This window comes from Branchiostoma belcheri, unplaced genomic scaffold (assembly GCF_001625305.1).
Source record: "Branchiostoma belcheri isolate BF01 breed outbred unplaced genomic scaffold, Haploidv18h27 scaffold29, whole genome shotgun sequence".
In the NCBI taxonomy this organism is placed as follows: Eukaryota; Metazoa; Chordata; class Leptocardii; order Amphioxiformes; family Branchiostomatidae; genus Branchiostoma; species Branchiostoma belcheri.
In genome coordinates, this window is record NW_017803898.1 from 3,098,276 (window position 1) to 3,118,240 (window position 19,965).

At 40.9% G+C, this 19,965-nt stretch overlaps 2 protein-coding genes across 6 annotated transcripts in view; one reads left to right on the forward strand and one right to left on the reverse strand.

Annotated features, from left to right (window-relative positions):
- LOC109473143 overlaps window positions 1-7,412 on the reverse strand; it is an 11,380-nt gene extending 3,968 nt beyond the window's left edge. For 3 of the 5 annotated variants that reach the window (XM_019773039.1, XM_019773038.1, XM_019773043.1), the window contains exons 1-9: window positions 7,243-7,412; window positions 5,674-5,817; window positions 4,964-5,149; window positions 3,918-4,046; window positions 3,553-3,735; window positions 2,112-2,237; window positions 1,494-1,547; window positions 1,169-1,273; window positions 827-895 (exon numbers count right to left, since the gene is read on the reverse strand). In XM_019773039.1, the coding sequence (XP_019628598.1) occupies window positions 827-895; window positions 1,169-1,273; window positions 1,494-1,547; window positions 2,112-2,237; window positions 3,553-3,735; window positions 3,918-4,046; window positions 4,964-5,149; window positions 5,674-5,817; window positions 7,243-7,303 (1,057 nt within the window). In that variant the 5' untranslated portion in view covers window positions 7,304-7,412. The remainder of the gene's footprint in view (window positions 1-826; window positions 896-1,168; window positions 1,274-1,493; window positions 1,548-2,111; window positions 2,238-3,552; window positions 3,736-3,917; window positions 4,047-4,963; window positions 5,150-5,673; window positions 5,818-7,242) is intronic. The other 2 variants (XM_019773040.1, XM_019773041.1) reach the window with 2 other exon arrangements.
- Window positions 7,413-8,882: 1,470 nt separating this feature from the next.
- On the forward strand, window positions 8,883-12,630 carry LOC109472986 (cell adhesion molecule 2-like). Its single transcript, XM_019772849.1, has 5 exons — window positions 8,883-9,402; window positions 9,955-10,080; window positions 10,867-11,040; window positions 11,798-11,999; window positions 12,495-12,630. The coding sequence occupies exons 1-5, from the start codon at window positions 9,339-9,341 to the stop codon at window positions 12,628-12,630; spliced, it is 702 nt and encodes a 233-aa protein (XP_019628408.1). The 5' UTR covers window positions 8,883-9,338.
- Window positions 12,631-19,965: the final 7,335 nt, after the last annotated feature.

Sequence of the window (19,965 nt, forward strand, 5' to 3'; positions counted from 1 at the left end):
TGGCTGTTTAGAATATTCTTTCCTTCATTTTCCCCCCAAAAATTAAGCCTCAGGACAGTTCAAAATCCCCCAAACAATTCTACAAACATTGTCTGCTGTTCCTGCACTCCCGCAACGCTGTCAAAGGCAAGATCTCGTCACGTCACGTGATCCCTCTAGTGATATAAGGATACCAAGTCTCGCGAGAGTGGGGCCCCCCCGAGACCAAAACAAACATGGCGCCGCGGATCAAAATTAGACGAGGCGAGATGCTGGGCCCCGGGTGTTTCGTAGAAAATAAAGCTATTTACCGATTAATCTGTCAAGGTAATGGTATCTAGGGACTTTTAATGGGTTTATTTACAAATGGACATGATTTTGACTGGAATTAATTGGTACTTTTGCGAGAAAAAATCAGCAATTTTGCCGCTGTACTGGGGTGTCACAAAAATTTAACTTTCCCGATCGGGCAAGCCCAGAGGGAGATGTGCTTGCCCGATTAGCACTTTTACTTGCCCGGGGCAATCGGGCAATTTAACTTGTCCAACCCTGCTGCCACCTTTACATGTCTTCAGGCTCAGCTGCTACTGCGGCACACTTATGCGGGTGGTGTTACGTGCGCCATGTTCTTCGTTTGCGCAAGGATGATGTTACATGTAGCAGCTGGGGAAGAGCGGTGTCGCAGCAGTGACGTCCCTACCGCAAATTATAGGTGGCGCGCTGCGCCACCTGAGTTTAGGAATAAGTGGCGCCAAGCAAAATCAGGTGGCGCCGCGCCAGTGCGCCACCGGGTATTTCGAGCCCTGGACTGATTCATTACTAATTAGAGTATATGATTGTGTAGTACCTCTTTCTCTCCCCATGTTGTCCCTCTCTGTTGAATTAGCATCACCGTTGCTTCTTATCTCTGCATTACCCGAGACAATAAAGTAAGACGCTTTACAAAATGAATGCAAATAATAACACCGTTCAATGAAATAAAGCATTGAAATTACAGGAATTAAATTATAACAATTATGATAGATATTACAACAATATTGCATGTCTGTTTGTGCCACCGCTGTAAGGTGATGAGTAAAGTTCAAAGTTCATATTCAAACTTCAAAAAGAATTTGGAGGAATAAAATCCTTGTAGACTGGTCTAATAAAAATTACTTCAAAAGTTTAAACAAAAAAAAACAAAAAACACCTGTTACTGTGAACTGGGCCTCTGGAGGGCTTGATGTAGGTAGTAAGGCCTCACTTTCCCAAGGCATCCGTACATGAGACCCATCGTGTTGGTCAGAACTTGTTGCTGAAACAAGGGACATTTGCAGAGTAAACAAAACTGTTTAACAAAGGAACTTTGGCTTGATTTAGCCAGCAGAAAACTAGCTGGAACGTGAATGACTTTTAGTTGTTTTAGGCTTGTAAAAATGTAACTGAAACAACGCTGCAATCTCTCCTTGCATTACTGACATCACTAATTAGATTATAAAGCCAAGCAGTAGCTGGAGCATGTGATTGTGTAGTACCTCCTCCTGTCCTCCGTTCCCTCATCTCTGTTGAGTCTCTGCTGCTTCGTCTCTCTGCAATACAGGAGATACAAGTACAAGTGAGAAACAATGCACTGCATCATGCATACAAACAATACTTGTTTGATGAAATGAAGCATTAATTTGACATGAATTAGGTTAGATCATTGACATATATTAGAACAAAAGAAAACCTAACATTGTACCATACTAGTATAGTGCCTTGACTGATCAGAATACAATTACATGTACATGGTATATGCATGTAGGAGTTATGACAGGACAAAAACTGCAGTTTTATTTTTATATGATTAAATGCTGGTCTGTACAAAAATGTGGCATCTAACCTGGAAGGTTTACAGCAGAGAGAAGCACTTGAGTAGATGGAAACAGCCAGGTGCAGTAGGTACTGTTTAGCCAATTGCAAGCAGAACAGTTGTAATCAGAAGAGAGAAAGATAGCATCATTGTCTTTTATTTTAGTAAGAACATGTTGACAAAATCAATGATATTGTATATTTGGACATGAACATGATAAGGAGTCCGATGCAAACTGATTTTTATGATTAAAATTTGAGTTTTTAAATCTTGATGTTCCAGAAAGTTGCAAGGGCCTTACCTTGTGGACAATTGTACTTTTTGCAGAGAATTGCAGTAGCTACGATTCCAATGATCACACCGATAGCAACAAAAACACCAAGAACGATTACAGCGATTTTCCAACCAGATAGTCCTCTTGATGGATCTAGAAGTAGACAAAGTTTTGAATATTAGTGTTTAGTGACAACTGTGTACAAAAAATGCTGTTCCCAACAGCTAACAGATTGGCAATAAGAAAAGATCACATTGTACATATTTGATCCTGTTACTTTCATTGATTGACTGTATGGGTATTACTAAGGACTACATGTACATGGGGGTATTGAAACACTTCATAGTGAAGAGCACAAAGGAGGTTTCTGGTCTTTTTAATGACTAAGAAAGACAACAATTAAACTTTTCTGGACAGGAAGACTGTCCCATTGGCCTGTGGCTACAGGACTGAGTGATTCAGTGAGTAAGTGTAAGTGTGAGTGTGAGTGAGTGAGTGATTGTGAGTGATTGTGAGTGATTGTTAGAGAGTAAGTGAGTGTGTGTGAGTGAGTGAGTGAGTAGTGAGTGAGTGAAGAGTGAGTGAGTGTGTGAGTGTAAGTGAGTGTGTGTGAGTGAGTGAGTAGTGAGTGAGTGAAGAGTGAGTGAGTGAGTGTGTGAGTGTAAGTGAGTGAGTGTGAAGAGTGAGTGAGTGTGTGAGTGTGTGAGTGAGTGAGTGTGTGAGTGAGTGAGTGGGTGGGTGAGTGAGACAGAGTGAGTGAGTGAGAGTGAGTGAGTGAGTGTGTGAGTGTAAGTGAGTGAGTGTGAAGAGTGTGTGAGTGTGTGAGTGAGTGAGTGTGTGAGAGAGGGAGTGAGTGAGTGTGAGAGAGGGAGTGAGTGAGTGAGTGGATGAGTAAGTGAGTGGATGAGTGAGTGAGTGTGTGTGTGAGTGAGTGAGTGTGTGAGTGTGTGAGTGAGTGAGTGAGTGTGTGAGTGAGTGAGTGAGTGTGTGTGAGTGAGTGAACTGTGATGAGAGTGTGTGAGTGAAGAGTGGGTGAGTGAGTGTGTGAGTGAAGAGTGAGTGAGTGTGAGTTAGTGTGAGTGAGAGTGAGTTAGTGAGTGTGAGTGAAGAGTGAGTGAAGAGTGGGTGAGTGAGTGAGTGAGTGAGTGAGTGAGTGAGTGAGTGAGTGAGTGAGTGAGTGAGTGAGTGAGAGTGAAGAGTGAGTGAAGAGTGGGTGAGTGAGTGGGTTAGGTTTAACAAGTTGTTCGATGTAATGTAGCCAGCTGCCGCTGCACCGCGTGCCTGTGAAGCTGGCGTGTTTAATACGCCAAAGGGCGGTTATATATGTACCAACTATATAGATACAGGTACAGAGAGAGAGTGATTTAATCATTGAACACACATTATCTCGCATGAAAATAGTGACATCATTGTTCATTATTATAATAGTTAAGTACAAGTGCAAAACAAGAAAAGGCTTACTACATACATGCCACACTGACTGTGACCTGGCTGGTCTCCACCTGTGCTAGTGCTCGGTGACTGGCCCGACACTGGTAGACTCTACCGTTGTCTGACAACTTCAGATCTGGAATGGTCACCTCACTCCTGGTATCACCCTGCCAGGTACTGTCAGGGGTACTACTGTTTCTGGCCTTCAGCTGTGTATTACCTGTATATTATCATATAACAGATTAGGGTTAGGGAATCTGTGAATAGTTTTGTCAGGCTGGTAAAGAGTAAAAAGACTCTTTTTACACAACCAAGTGTTTTATTCAGCCGACATTTTGGTGACTGTCTGTCACTTTCCATTATATAAATATATTATATGTATCATAAAAATAAATATATCACCTGTCCACCAGGTGAGGTTTGCAGGTGGCCTGGCACCCGTAGACACACAGGTGAGAGTAACATTAGAGCCAGGTGTGAGGAAGCCCCCGCTGTAGCCTGTGATGGTGGGGGCAGCCGGGTCCGGAGGTACTGTAGAAAATATATGGACCAAATCAGGAAAATGTTGGGTCGTGTTACTCTCCAAGCAGAGGTTTGGATTTGGGGGTATTTTTATTGTGTTTTTAGGCTTTTTTATCGGGGTTTCTCTTTTGCACTGAATTTTTTTTCCCACCAAACCCAACCTCTGCCGGCAGTCGAAAGCTTCAATGGGCTATAAACCTAATCACTTCAACACATTTCAGTCGTTCTGCAAGGAGGTGTGAACCAGACGCATGAATAGGTACAGTCAGCAGGAGGCGTGTGGCCCAATGAATGCCTTTCTGACTGGCTAGATGTGTGATAATCCACCACAATAAAATGGATATCCCTAATGACAGTTTGATGGTTCCCGGGGAGGGGCACTATCGCCTGTTTTGAATAGGTTTGCCCCTCCCCGAGGTGAGTGCCGGCAGAGGTTGGGTTTGGTGGGAAAAAAAATTCAGTGCAAAAGAGAAACCCCGATAAAAAAGCCTAAAAACACACTAAAAATACCCCCAAAACCCAAACCTCTGCTTGGAGAGTAGGGTCGTGTGGCATAATGGCAGAGTGCTCGACTAGGAACCAAGAGGTCCCGGGTTTCAGTCACCGATCTTGTGCCCTTGGGAAAGGCACTACTTAACACAACTTTCCTCACTTAGCTCAGGTGTAAATGAGTATTTACCTATCTGACCTATCTTGTATCCGTCCTCTGCGTTGGTGGCGGCATAAAATTAGTTGATATAACTTGAGTGTCATTTCTAGTCATAAAACGTTGGAATGTAAAAAAAAAAAACATTCCGGAAAATCAGGAAGCACTCCTATTATACTCCTGTTATACATATACATGTATGACATTTTGGAGATAAAGTTTAGTCTTTCTTTGTCTAACAATTGAATGTGTTATGAATATGCATATGCTGCTTACTCACCAGCTTCAAGTACTTGAAGTCTTTGAAGAGTCCCTTGTTGAACTGCTCCCACTTGCTGGCAGTTATAGGACCCCTCGTCTGCTTTTGTGACGTTTTTAATCTTGAGGTTCGAACTATCCAACCCCACCAGGCTTACGCGGCCTCGATACCTCGAGATGGGAATTGTGACATTATTCACATCTGCACCTGTATTGAGAGACAAACGTGGGTCTTCAGTTCTGCCACTTACCACTATGAGCATGTCAGCAGAATGCACTGCGCCTGCAGAGTTTCCATGGTTTTCATTAGATGTTTGATTAACATTGCATCAGACTAGCAATATCTTTTTTGATGTAACCACTTTGAAAAGTACAGCCTTGCGCTTGCATGAATATGACTTTATATGAGAAGTTCTGCCGAAGACTATAAGTGCTATGCACAACACATTGTGCAGGTACAGTACGTTATGCCAATGTGCTACCACGTTGTACCTTTGCCAAAATGTTAATCTTTAAAAAAGTGAAGGTCACTGTGAATACAGTCACCAGTTATAAAGTAACAAAGTGTAACCACAAGGTTAAAAGAACAATGAGAATCTGAATCCACAGCCAAATTTTCTAGTGCTGTGCAGACCAATTATTCTGCAAGATTTTTCAATTGTGTCAAAATCCACCATACAAAGTAATGGTGTTGAACATGATTGAAATTTGTATGTTGGATAGAGAACTCACCTGCAGGTCTATATAAAATGATGCCAATGACTGCCTCCGACCAGTAGAAGTCCTTGGTCCTGTCATATGCAGTGTCACAGCGTAACTCCACATGGTCCCCTTCGATGGCTGTTCTATCTACTGGGGTCTGACTCTGAGTGACACCTGGCGGACAGAAACAAACATACAATTATTCACAAACCTTTTGACCACCAACATTAGTATCACCATGGAGGTAGAAAAAATATCACACATACTCTGTATCTGGTTTATCGCCTGTTGTTTCCTGACTTCCAACGGTTAGACGTACCAAAAATAATCATCAAAAATAAAAAAAAGACATTATGGGTAGCCTGCAAGCCCTTTTCCGTAGAGCGTACTAGTAATCGGCCGTTTTAATTCTTCGTAGAGCGTAGACTAATCCAGTCATTTGAGACAAAATGTCTGCGGAGACTCCTGCAAATCTCGTACAAGGAACACAAGACCAACAAATACGTGAGGGAACTAGTTCGGAGCCTTGTTGGTCCCCAGGAACCACTGTTGACAACAGTAAGGAGGAGGAAACTCCAACGGTTTGGCCACATAACAAGACACACCAGCCTGGCTAAAACAATCCTCCAAGGTACGCTCGAGGGAGGTCGCAAACGGGGGCGACAAAGGAAAACTTGGTTGGACAACATAAAGGAATGGACATCACTAAACGTCCCATATCTGCTGGCTGCGGCGGACCGGAGGGAAACTCTGCCTTGTCCCCCCGACGACCAGGTCGGTCGAGGGATTAGGTAGGTAGGTAGGTAGAGCGTAGACGGACCGCTCTAATTCAACATAGAGTGTAATTGGCGCATTTTGCCTAGAGCGTGTTCACCATTTTAATTCTACGTAATGAGTTGTAGCCACTTCGAATTCAACGTAAAGCGTAATCGAGAGGTTTCCTCAATTCAGCGTAATATGTAGCCAGCTTACGTAGATCGTTGTCATGACCCCCCCATGCAGGCCCCCATTATGATCATCAGGCAAATTCCTTTAAAAAAATCACTCACTCTCGAGAGATATTAATCACATATATCACATATCACAAACAAACATATATCTGTGAGCAGAATTTTAGACAAATTCCTACATTCCTCAAACATGTATACTATAATCTACTTGCTTGCCTTTGATGTTGAGGCGTACCTTTAATAGTGGGCAGGATTCATTTGATTCAGTAACATAATTTTAGAGAAAAGGGGAGATGTGATACTTTACTTGATATGAACCTGATCTGAAGAACATGCTTGCTAGTAATGTTTGTAGGTAACGTTACATGTACATGTACTAGTACGTGACCGACCAGTATAGCCGTAGACTAGTGGGCGGGATTCATTTGATTCAGTAAAGTTTAGAGAAAAAGGGAGATGTCATATTTCTCGACATGAGCGTGATCTAAAGAACATACTTGCTAGCAAATTATGCAGTGTTGGGTAACGTTACATGATAATGTAGTAGTGCTACTAGTACGTGACCGGCCCCACCTAAGGTAGTGGGAGGGGGGCACGGTACATGTGCACATGCATGCTTCGAGAAAATATATAGCCAGATAGAACGAACCTGTTGCGACCAGCATTCCGAATATCAGCACACAAGTCGCCACAAGATGATCAGAAGCCATCTCGGTCCCCTAGCTTCCTCCGTAGCGTCCTTCTGTGGCAAAAATCCTGAGAAAAAGCACAGGAATCAAAATCACACGCGCCAAAAATTCGCACTACCGAACAACCGGAAATGCATTGGGTTCTGAACGGAGGTCTCGTTCACAGGGCAGCCTGTAGGTTTAGCATTCCTGTATCCCTCTTTCTGCAGTTAAAAAGGGTTTTAGATACACATAAGTATCATACTATTCATCAAACATGAAAAATAGAGATTGTATTGGTTTATTTGAACCGTCAGTAAAACTAGAAGACGGTGCCCTGAAAACGAGAGTGAGCTGTGAACTTTGACCCACCAAAGGTTGCGTCATTGATCGGGGGGGATTTCCACGTGCGGACCGGCTGGATCAGAAACTGGCTACTTGACCGCTACCAACAGGTAGTGGTTGATGGGGAAAAGTCAAGTCTGGTCAGGGTTAAATCTGGGGTTCCGCAGGGGACAGTTCTGGGGCCATTGTTGTTCCTCATTTACATTAATGATATAAATGCCAACATATCTTCACAGTTGAGACTTTTTGCTGATGATTGTCTTGTTTACCGCCCGATACACTGTAGTCAAGACCAGGAAATTCTCCAAAAAGATCTGGACCAACTCTGTAAATGGTCACAAGATTGGCAGCTCCGGTTTAATGTAAATAAATGCTCTATTCTCCACATCCACAAGTCCAGTAGATCACCTGCTCATCTCTATTTTATGTTCAATGAACCGCTAAACCACAACAACCAGCATCCCTACCTAGGTGTCATACTCAGCCACAACCTCAGGTGGAAGGCACACATCAATGACATTACTGCGAAAGCTAGCAGCACCTTGGGGTTCGTCAGACGCAATCTAAGGGGGGCAAGTAAGCAGGTGAGAGACAGAGCCTACACTTCACTAATACGACCCAAACTTGAATATGCTTCATCAGTATGGGACCCACACAAACAGATACATGCCCAAACCAACAGTCTAATTGATAAGCTAGAGTCAGTGCAAAAACGAGCCGCAAGGTTCGTGTCAGGTAACTACAAACACTCAAGCAGCATTACTGCCATACAAAACTCACTTGGTTGGCCAACGCTCCAGCAACGGAGACAACAACAGCGGCTATGCCTCCTCTACAAAGCAGTCAACAATCTTATATCCATTCCTCTACACCACATTCTTACAAGAAACACAAACCCAACCAGAGGGCACCAGCTACGTTTCAACACACTACACTGTAGAACAGAGACTTTTAGAGGTAGCTTTTTCCCACGAACAGTGATCGAATGGAACGCCTTACCTGCCCATCTGGTAATGGCTAAGTCAGTTGAACATTTCAAAGCTGGGGTAGCCAGTCATTATGGCTTCCCTAGCTGTACCCAGCTGTAGGAATGTGGCCAATCCCCAGCCATGACTTTTGTACATAGTTATTGCACTTGTTTTTGTATTGTTTGTTTGTTGTGATCTTTTTTTTTTTTCCTCACCACCACCACCGGTCACGCTGGGGAACGACCACTTCCCTAAGCATTAGACCCCGTGAGGGGTATTGCTTAGTATTGTATAGAACTAGAACCGGAAGTGTTAGAAATCTGACACATTCCGACGGACCACGCCTGTTTTCGCGTGATATTACGCACGGATTTAAGGCGTGGCACTCACCTGGAAGTGGTGACGCCCTTTGACGTACTCCTGAACTTTTCATGGACCCGAAAAAATACGCCTACGTACTACTAAAACAACAACATAGTACTGTAGCGTAGGACTAGGACTAGGAGGCCGGGTGGACGTCTAGTTTTTCGTCGGACATGTGATTGTGGAAGTCCCGGGGATTTCCAGTGCAGCTACGTAGTTCGCCCCTCTCCAGAACTGTATAGATGGACACTAGAGACTGAGAGCGACTTCTACTTCCTACCACCAGAAAAAGGCACTGAACAGGAAAACATTTTTCAGCAACAGCAACAGAATCTAGGAAGGAGGGAGTTGAGTGAATTGTTTTGGGTAAATACTGGAGGATCGGAAGCACAGAAAACAACATGGGTCCTGCAGACTTGTTTGGATTCTTGCTGGTTTTCTGTCTGAGCTTACATGGACTTGAAGGTACGTAAAGATTATAGTTAGTTGTGGTTGATTACCGTTGTTGGCTTAAACTTGAGAAGGGGGAGGGGGGCAAATCTAACAAGTGGTTTGACTATATATTATGCGGAAGTATCAAAATATGTACTAGTATGTAACTTGGAACTTGGAAAATATTTGAGGGGATCGTTAACCTTAATCTTAGCAATGACTGCAGACATTATAAGTTGAAGGGAAAAAGCATTATTATTTTAATGTAAATAGATTGACAACATTATTATGATGTGATGAAATAATATGCACTATGGGGGGGGGGGCTTTGTAAGGTCTGTAGGCATGTAGCTGTGTGAAATAATTCATTATATATTCTCCTTCACTCAGTCACTCACTCAGTCACACAAACACTCACACATAAACACACACACACACACACACACACACACACACACACACACACACACACACACACACACACACACACACACACACACACACACACACACACACACACACACACACATGTAGTTAGTTCTCTACCTGATATCCCAAAGTTAACGCCTATATGTTCCCCCACAGGAGCAGATGTGTGGACTATTGAGGGAGACTCTCCTGTCCTACCCTGTGGGATCACCTATGACCCGAATGTAAATCTCTTCTGGACGCTGCAGCCTGAAAACATAATTCTACTTCTCAAGCATCCAGGTATGGCCTCTGTTCATTTCTGCACCTTATACAGTTATACTTATAGAAGTGATGTATTGTTTCTAATGACTTGCATGTGCGTGTGTGTGTGTGTGCATGTGTGTGTGTGTGTGTGTGTGTATGTGTGTGTGTGTGTGTCACTGTGTGTGTTTGTGTGTGTATATAGCGTATGTAAGTGCGTGTGTGTGACTGTGTTTCCATGATTAATATGTATACACTTATAGTACATATTATTTACTAGTGCTGCTTTTTCTGTCTACCTGATAGGATGGGTCATAAAAAAAGAGCAAAGGGGTAATGGTCTGCCTGCTAGTATGGATTCCTATTCAATCATGCACAGGAACAGTCAGTTATTTATAAGAAGAAGAAAGCTAGATATAATCTTTGCCTTTTTGTTTATTTGTGTGTTGTTTATCAAAGCTGAACCACCTGGAATTGGACCAAGACAGGTACAGACAGAAACAGTTTTCCAAATAAATTGTTTAACAAAAAAAAAAGCATGAATATGTTCCAATAAATGTAGCATTACAATATATACAAGATAGACACAATATGTTGAATCATAATTGTCCAAAACACTTATTGTTTTGTGTACATTTTGTAGGTTTTAAATTATATTCATGATATCCAAGCTGTATTTTGTTTCATACACTGTATGATACAGTTCATACATACATACATTATATATATGTCATATCCAGGCTTTGATTCTTAGTTCCGAGTCGCACACTCTGCCGCTACGCCACACGACGCCACAAAACTCATTGTTTGAATTCCGAATTACAGATGGGAGAGTTGAGGTGCTGGAGGACCCGTTTAAAGGAAGGGTTGATTTCGTGGACAGGAAGAATTTGAAGATCAGGAACGTGTCCAGACTAGACGACTCTTCAGTATGGGGGGGAGAGTATCGGTGTTCACAGGGAAGCAGGGCTGGAGAGAGAACACATCTGCATGTCAGACGTATGTATACATAAATTATATATTTATATACGTGATACGCTATTCAAATTTCTCACTTCAAATACGACAGATTATATATTTAAATGCAACAGCCCACACAATGCAAAAATAGGTAAATACATGAAAGACTGTTTGGTTATTAGAAAGAATACTGATTTGCTGTCACATGTACCCATAGATAACTCCGCCTGATTGTAAAGCCTAAGCTAACTTTTGATTATTTCTTTTCTGTATATGAGTTGTTAAGTTTTATTCTATACCTATCTATTTTACTATGCTACTTATTGTTACCTATTTGCCATGCAATGTACTCTGTACAATTGTCGTGCAATAAAGTTCTTCCTATATTTATATAGGTATATACTAGTAGGAGGTTAGTATTATTGATTTGTAAGCTCTATCATGAAAGTTCATCTGTGTTGGTAGTTACATGTTTAAAGTTAAAACTTTTGTTCCAACACAAAAAATTCTCTCACCTAGAGCTTTCGACCAGTCACTCTGGTCTTCCTCAGTAGACTGACCCAGTGATGATGAAGCTTGTCACGTGGCTTCTTCAAATTTGAAGTGTGACGTCAACATTGGGTCAAAGGTATCTGGTAGACGATACAGATACAGATGTAGTATTGGAGGTTACTTATACTTATAGTACTAGCCTAGGACAATTCCTGTCAATGCTTCTATTTAAGTTTTGTGTCAGGCCTGTAGTATTCAAAACACAAACTCAAGTAAAAGTTTACATTCCCCAAATCATTTTCAGACCCTCCCAGCCGAGTGGCTATCACAGGTTACAACAGCAGCACCACATTGCAGCCCGGAGATGAACTGCAGTTGTCCTGCGATGCTGATGACAGCAACCCGGCTCCTAGCTACGCCTGGTACAAAAACGGCATCAAAATTGGTGAAGGCAGAACAGTCAACATCAACCCGGTAAAACTGGAGAACAACGGAGATGTCATCAGGTAGGATATTCTAAATCTTGTGATTTTATTGTTTGCATTGAATGGGTGCAGCAGCACAAATTAAATAGACCTGTAGTAGAGGTAGTAGATAAATGGCCATTATATTGTAGATTGCATCAAGTACCTATGTTATCATATACATGTCTGTCTGTTTTTTGTTGCACATGTAATGTTTGCTTGTCTGGCTATGGTATATTCTTCTCAAAATTCCTTTTTTTTTATATATTATACATGTGTACATCAGTGTCATTAATCATTGTAACTGCTTGCTTTAGAAGATATTACTAGCAACAAGTATTGGTTTGTAACTAAGTATGTACTCATTGTAAACAAAGCCATGAAATTGGAAACAGGGAAACTGGAATCTTTTCTTACAGTTAGAAATAGGGGAAATATGGCGAGTGGTGAATGTATTTGTAACATTACAGGGAAATATGGGGAGTGGTGAAATGCAACTTTAATTTTACATTTTTTCCCTGCTGTTTTATTTTTTAGGTGTAAGGTGACAGTCCATGATGACAGAGAACCGGTTTTCCACTGGGAAGGGCAGAGACAAGTGAGGCTGTCTGTCAGAGCTACAGGTAGGTCCTGGTTAGCCTCTACTAGGCACCACAGATCGCTGGAAAAATAGTAAATATATGTGACCTTGCATAATCATTATGTAACATTATGCAATTGAAATATGAGACTAGTCTGAGTAGTAAAATGACCTTGTAACTGCGTATAATTCAGAAATTTCTATCACATGTTGAAGTTACAATAATTTTGTTGTTTTTTTAATCCTTGCAGAAGCCCTTACCAACTATGGTGTAGTGGTTGGCATCCCAGTGGCAGTGGTTGCTTTGGTGGTGATAGCAGGAGTGGGACTGGGAGTTTATTTCTGTAGAAAACCATGTAACAGTTCAGGAAGTACAACTACAGGAAATAGTACTGGAGGTATGATGTGTATCTGTATCAGATTCTGCATGTATAGCCGGTAATAAAATAAATAAATAAATAACATCCGTGTCCATAATATCACCAGGGTCCATAATATCGCCACCACGAGATATTTTTACTGCAACATACTTTTGGTACTGCACATCTCAAATGTACATACCTAGGGTATGTTGCAGTAAAAATATCTTTAAGCACACTGTTTCTCAAGGTGGCGACATTATGGACCCTGGTGATATTATGGACACAGATGTTACATGTATGAACATAAATGGATTGGCTTAAATCAGGTCCATTGATTGGCCAGTGTTGACATGTTTCTTCATGACTTTTGTTTTTTTGAGGCTTTTCAAATTCTCGTTGTCCTTAATTCTTACAGGAGAACAGGAACTGCAAGAGGTGGTGTCTCCTTCTACTTCTCCTACTTCTGACCAAAATGGACATGTGCCAAATGTAGGCCCTCATACGGTATGGAAATTAGTCTGTAGAATTCTCTGATTAATGAAGATACCAACAAAAGACACTAAAATACCATGCAGAAAGTGTGATGTGAAAGTCAGCAATTTGACTTACTAATAAACAATATTTATAATTATTTTCTGTCACCAATTGCAAGTCACAAACAACTGAATAATAGCATAATAATTGTTCCCTTTCCTGTAATGTCTTACTGTATGTAACAATGTCTTGTGTAATTTTGCTGGGCCCCCTTGGAAAACAGCTAATGTAAGCTGAATGGGGCTACCCAGCCGTCTTATGATGTAATAAATAAGTAAATAAATAAATCCTGTATCTGAATCTGTATGGCCAGTATAACCGCCCTTCGGCGTAACACACCAGCTTCTGTATCTGTATAGCCGGTATAACCACCCTTCGGCGTAACACACCAGCTTCTGTATCTGTATAGCCGGTATGACCACCCTTCGGCGTAACACACCAGCTTTGCAGGCACGCGGCGCGGTGACAGCTAGCTATATCACACCGGACGTATCATAGGAAACAACTCTGTAATGTATTTCCTTCAGGGAGTCCAGGCTGCGGATGGTCCTGGAGGAAACCAAGATGTCTCTCCACCCAGACCTGAGCAGACTGCAGACATCACTGGGGTGGTCACAGGGCCAGCATCTGGACCCGGTAACCAGGCAGAGCCAGGTAACACTTATTGTTATGTTTAGATATATTGTTTTTACTATGTTTCTTCTTCTTCTTCTGTTCCAAACACTAACCTCTGACCTGGCCAATGGCCTGATTTGGTGATGTCTGTCACCATGGTAACTGGTATTGGGTTACATCTTGTTGCCATTTTATAGGAGGGATTCAGACTCCTGTCTGACCATATTATGAATGTGTTTGAGTAAAAAGAGAAAACTATATGTGAAGGTAAACATTATGCATTTGCTTTGCAAATGTAACCTTTCTAGTTATTTTACACATTAACTTCAAGAGTTTTATCCCTGCTGCAAGTTGTGTAAGGTTTGCTTTTTAGTGTCACGAATAAAAAAATAAAAATAAAGTAAATCAAGTTAAATCCATTTGTATCAATCATTTGTGTTTGACGGTATTCTTCACAGAAGCTGCAGGTTCTACATCCAGCGATGATGCAGACAGGGAGAGGCCTTCTACAAGCCAGTCTGATGCACCAGACCTCGGTCCTGTGCAAGAAACTGCAGGTAACTAAAGCATCTTACAGAAGGATGAACTGAACTGAACAGACAAACTAACTATGGATATCACAGCATGTCAGCAGAATGTACTGCGCCTGCGCAGAACCCTGTATTTTCACGTTTTTAGTTGGATTTTTGGTCAAGGTTGCATCAGAATTTTGCCTGTTGCAGAGGATATTCTTTCCGACACAACATTTGGAAACTACTGTCGAATGCTAACCTTATATGAGCGAATACAACCTTAAATGCTATGTACAATACATTACAGGTTTCGCACAGGTGCATTTTGTTCTGCCGACATGCTGGATATCACACATCTTCTTGGCCAGGACATTGGTAGAGCTTACTGTTCTTGTCCAAAACCCCTAATTTTTATGTTTTTTGTTGGATGTTTAGTCAACGTTTTGCCCATTGCAGACAGTGTATTTTCGAACACCACATTTCAAGACTGTGGAACGTATGTCAACCTTATTAAATTATTATGCGAATACATTCTTCTTTGCTGTTACACAGTACTTTTTCCCAGACACATTCTTCCCAACATCTGATGAAGGATATATTCTTTTGTTTATTCAGTATACAATTCATGTCATGTCCCTAACAGTTTTCAGGTGTCCCTTACGGAAATATATGACATAAAAGAACATTTTCAAAGCACAAATCTGCCATCCTTTTCTATAGACAAAAGATTAATTCTAATGCAATGGAGTTTATTTACAGGACCAACAGGAACTGAACCAGTTGAGACTACTCCTCTGATGCCACAGTCACACCTGGATGAAATGTGGGGAAAGGTTTTTGACATAGTCAAAGACGAACTTCGATCCTCACAGTATCGCAAACGGTTAGGAAGAAAACTGAACTTAAGTGAAGTAGACATAAGTGCGATCGAAGAGGAGTATCGACAAGCCAGAGAAAAGGTTCACCAAATTCTCTATCTGTGGAGGGAGAGAAACCCGGGCACATCTCCTGAGGACTTGGCGGCAGCTCTACGGGAATGTCAGTGTAACCGAGTCGCAAAAATGGTTGAACAGTGTTGGGAGCATAATGGAAGCTTTTAGCACATCTGTAAGTAATGCCAACGGGTTGGGTAATGATAGAATAGCAAAGTTGACTTGATCTTAATTTGAAACTCATTGAATTTGCATCCCTCATTTAATAGACAACATTATGAAGAAATCAACATTGTACAAATGCACTTAATTGAAAGAAAATAAGAAAATTACCTGAAAGTTTGCAAATATGCCAGGATATGATTATGATAACTAACCAACTGCCAGTGTGTACATATGGTTGTATGATATGTACAGGTTTCGTATCTTATTAGTAAGGTGTGTTGCAATTTGATGAATGCAATTTTAACCAGTAGTAAGACTTTTAAATTGAATATATTGCAATCTTTTATGTAGTAAGGTACATAACACGAAATCACAGAAGTGTCAAAAAAGAATGAAAAAGGAAAAAAAAGTTATGACTTTGTTTTGAGTTTGCACACAAGAAAGCTACATTTCGTAAAACTCTGTGAAGCATTATATATATTACTTAAACTGATACACTGATGAATTGTACAATTAAATAATGGTGGTTATGTCACAGATTGCAGTGTCCACTTCGACTTTAGTTTCTACACCTCAAGGACATTTATAGTGCATACAAGGACTATATAACGTCCTTGCACACTTCAGAAGACACTTAAGGAGAAGGAGAACAATCCTTAGATCAGCTCCCACGCGCGTTCTGACAAGGCCGCTCTTACAAAAGGCTCTCTCCCACGCTCTGTTGGTTATGCAAATAAAAAAAACAACGCATAACACGTTTTATATTACATTATATATACTTATTTAAAAATATACATTGCACCTTACTTTTATGCCAGAATTTGATATGCTTGTCTTTCTCAACCAAATCTTAGAAATCTGTTCCTTGTTTTTGTTTATCAAATTCTAGTATAAAGACAAGTAAACATACATCTTGATACCTGCATCATTAGAATTTTAAACATGGTCATAAATATGGATTTTATTCAAATAGCCAGCTTCAGACAATTAACTCCTACGTAAGGCTATATATCATGTAACCCTGAGGTGTTTGTCACACGGCATTACGGATCAGCTACCGAAGGAGGCAGACGCACCCTACAAGAACAACTGTTACAGCGAGCTGCGCCCGAGTTCTTGCCAAGAAAGTGCCAACTGAAGCTAGTCTGACTCACTAAAAAGGTACGTTTCTACTTGTGGACAAACATGAATGATAAAATTTGCAGTGAAGAGAGCTTTTTTAACTTAGTCACTGTAGACTCTCTCCGCTCCCTCTTTTACAGATATTTTCATGGCCATTGCTCTGCAGAACTCACCCAACTAGTTCCACCACTCAGAAATTTTAAGCGTTCCACTAGGTTCTCCACTAGCTCACACAACTTCACCGTCCAAATTCCTTCTTCGGAATCTTTTTACAGTGACAGTTTCTTTCCCCGTACGGCCAAGCTTTGGAATTCCCTCCCTGACAAGTGTTTCCCACAACCTACAATCTACAGGCTTTCAAATCAAACGTTATCCGCCATCTCTTGACACGTTTCTATCATATTTCTAGTTCCATGCCGACAAGTGACCGTATAGGCCTTGCATTGAACCACTCCGTTAAAAGAAATGCGCACATACGCAGGCAATCAGGTTTTTCCCCAAAGCTGATGTTAGAATGTATTTTTGGTCTGTCAACAATGATGGCAGATAACTGTAAGAGAAACCTGGCCATCAGAAAACGTCAGCAAGTTTTCATCTTAAAGGTAATATCTGCGTGCAGAATATGTTAGTTCTGAAAAAAGTACCTTGACGGTAACATTGAGATTTTGTACACGTCTTACAACATCGCCCTGTCCCAATTATGTTTGCCGTCCCTAGAGAAAAGAACAGAAGCCCTCAGTCTTAAGTTTGCAAAGTCCCTCCTTAACTCCCCTACGTTCAGACATCGGTTACCCCCATCCCGCTCAGACATCCATGGCAGATGCCTGAAGGGGGCAAACCAACTCGACATTCCCTTGACGAAAACAAAGCGGTACAAAACGAGTCCAATCCCCTATTTCACTGATTTGTTAAATAAACAAGCAGACCTAGGTTGAAATCTCCCAGTACCGGACCAATATAGTTTTTAATCATTTGCAGATACTTCTGATCTATATCTAATTTATAACTGTGTACAGCCAGTATTTGTTACTCCGTGAAGGAGGTCAGGACCTCCGGACGGAGTGTTGTAATCAGCTGATTTTTCATGTTCGCAGTCAAAACACTGGGTTCTCTTTGTGTAATCGGCACGCAATTTTATACGCCGTCTGCGGGCATGCCCGTGTTGATGCACGAATGTGTATTTTTGCCGTTGCTGCTTTCGCGGTCAATGTAATATCGCAGACGCACCCCTACAATTACGAGGCGAATTGGAATGGTCCAGAAAAACGCGTTGTTTGGAATAGCAGTGGGGTTCAAAAAAAGTTCATGCAGATACGGGGTGGTTTTTATAAGTGGTTCCAGATGTTTTTGCCCATGGTTAAGAGATGCCAAGTTTTTTGGAAGATGTTCGCAGCCAAAACGCATTCTTCCGTACGTCGCATTTCTGTGTAATTTCGCATGTGGTGTTGCATTATGTCCGGGATGATGCACGTCTTTTTATTTTTACCGTAGCTGTTTTGATATTGGAGTAAATGCTTATTTTCGAAACATCCCCATTTCTTTGAAATGGTTTCGTCCGTTTTATGCAACTGTTACTGCGCTAATGACGACCAGTCGCGCTGTCCTGATACACCGCGAATGTGCGAGTGTTCCCTGTAGACAGTCCCGGGAGTCATTTTTTTGCACATTCCAGGAGCCAAACCAAAATACGTTCATGAACCGAGTCCAAAAAACCGAAACGTGAAAATCGGATGATCGGACCTGATGTACATTTCTCTTTCTATAGATTGTACACACAATACACACATCTTTAGATAATCTGGCCATGGCAGGTTTAAAAAAAAGTAACCCTGAATCATACTAAATTAGCGTAAATGCATGTTAATGCGTTCAAAACAAGAAAAAAATTGTTTCCGGGTATTAATCTCTTGAATCACGGCGCTGAATATTGACGCAAAAATATTTCGGGCATCGCGCGCCCTTCCCGCGTCACGTGTAGGCATCTCGCATCTCTGATTGGTTGTTGCGTCTTAAGATGACTGAGCCGACGCGCGTTTAAACAATTTTTCTTTGTTCGATTTATCACACTTCACAGAGAATTGTCGCCAATGGCTACTTCTTTTTGTTGCAATATATAATACTTCACGGAGAATTGTCGCCTATGGCTTCTTGTTTATGTTTGTACCTAGTTTGTCAATGTCTTTTGTTTGTTTAGCTCACCTTATTGTTTAATTGTTTTTAAACCTGTGTACGTAATTCAGCGGTTTTGAACGCTGCCATGTACAAGGAGTGTTGCCAATAAACTATTATTATATTTTGTACATTATTACATTATTCATAAGAGCTTACGTAACTAAAAAGAGCGTCTAAGAAAACATGCAGCCCTATGTGTAATGTCTACTTTAATGATATGGCAGCAAATAACAGAATAATGATGACTAAAATCGCTTTTAAAGAGAAGTGCAATTCTCTTCTTTTCGGTGCCTAAGAAAGCTACAAAAAGGGTCATAAAAACGAGTACACAACATAAATATTCAAGTAGCAAGTCTCAGACAATTAACAGCTCCATATTTTATAATGTTATTCTAACCATTACTTGTTTTTTATTATTATTTTCTTGCTCTTGCTTTATCAAAAGACATATATGAAAAGACAGAGATACATTCTAGTATTTTCTAAGTAATTTTCCACATAATTTTCTAAATGGGGCAAAGAATTAAGATTGCAAAATAAGCCCGCCGAGGGCTATTTTTCTGCACTTTTGGGCGTGGCCGGGTGAGACTGTCATTCAGTGGTGTCCAGACAGTTTTAGGGCTTGTAAACCCTTATTTAAGTCAATATTTTAGTCACTTATCTAGTACATACATAAATGACACTATTCCAATGTATATTGACCCTCATTGAGCAAAAATTACCAAAATTTTAACGGAAAATGGTTAGTGAAAAGGTGAAAAGGACCACCCACAAATACCAGTGGACCAGCCCTTACTGTACTGCACTGCTGTGTTGCCCAGGGCTATTGAAAACGAATTGAAAACAAAGAAAAATCTAATATTGTCAAATAGGAAAGATGATTTTAGCCTAATTCCAACTGTTTTTAAATGTAAAAAGTTCGCAATGTACTTTTTCTGATCAAAATGATCGAATAAATTTTTAAATTTTTAAATTTTTAAATTTTTAAATTTTTAAATTTTTAAATTTTTAAAT

Bases quoted from the DNA above. Each gene is read 5' to 3' on its own strand.
- LOC109472986 (XM_019772849.1), top strand. From the start codon at position 9,339: ATGGGTCCTGCAGACTTGTTTGGATTCTTGCTGGTTTTCTGTCTGAGC. The intron at 11,041-11,797 runs GTATGTATACAT...AATCATTTTCAG, and splicing joins AACACATCTGCATGTCAGAC to ACCCTCCCAGCCGAGTGGCT. The intron at 12,000-12,494 runs GTAGGATATTCT...TTTATTTTTTAG, and splicing joins AACAACGGAGATGTCATCAG to GTGTAAGGTGACAGTCCATG.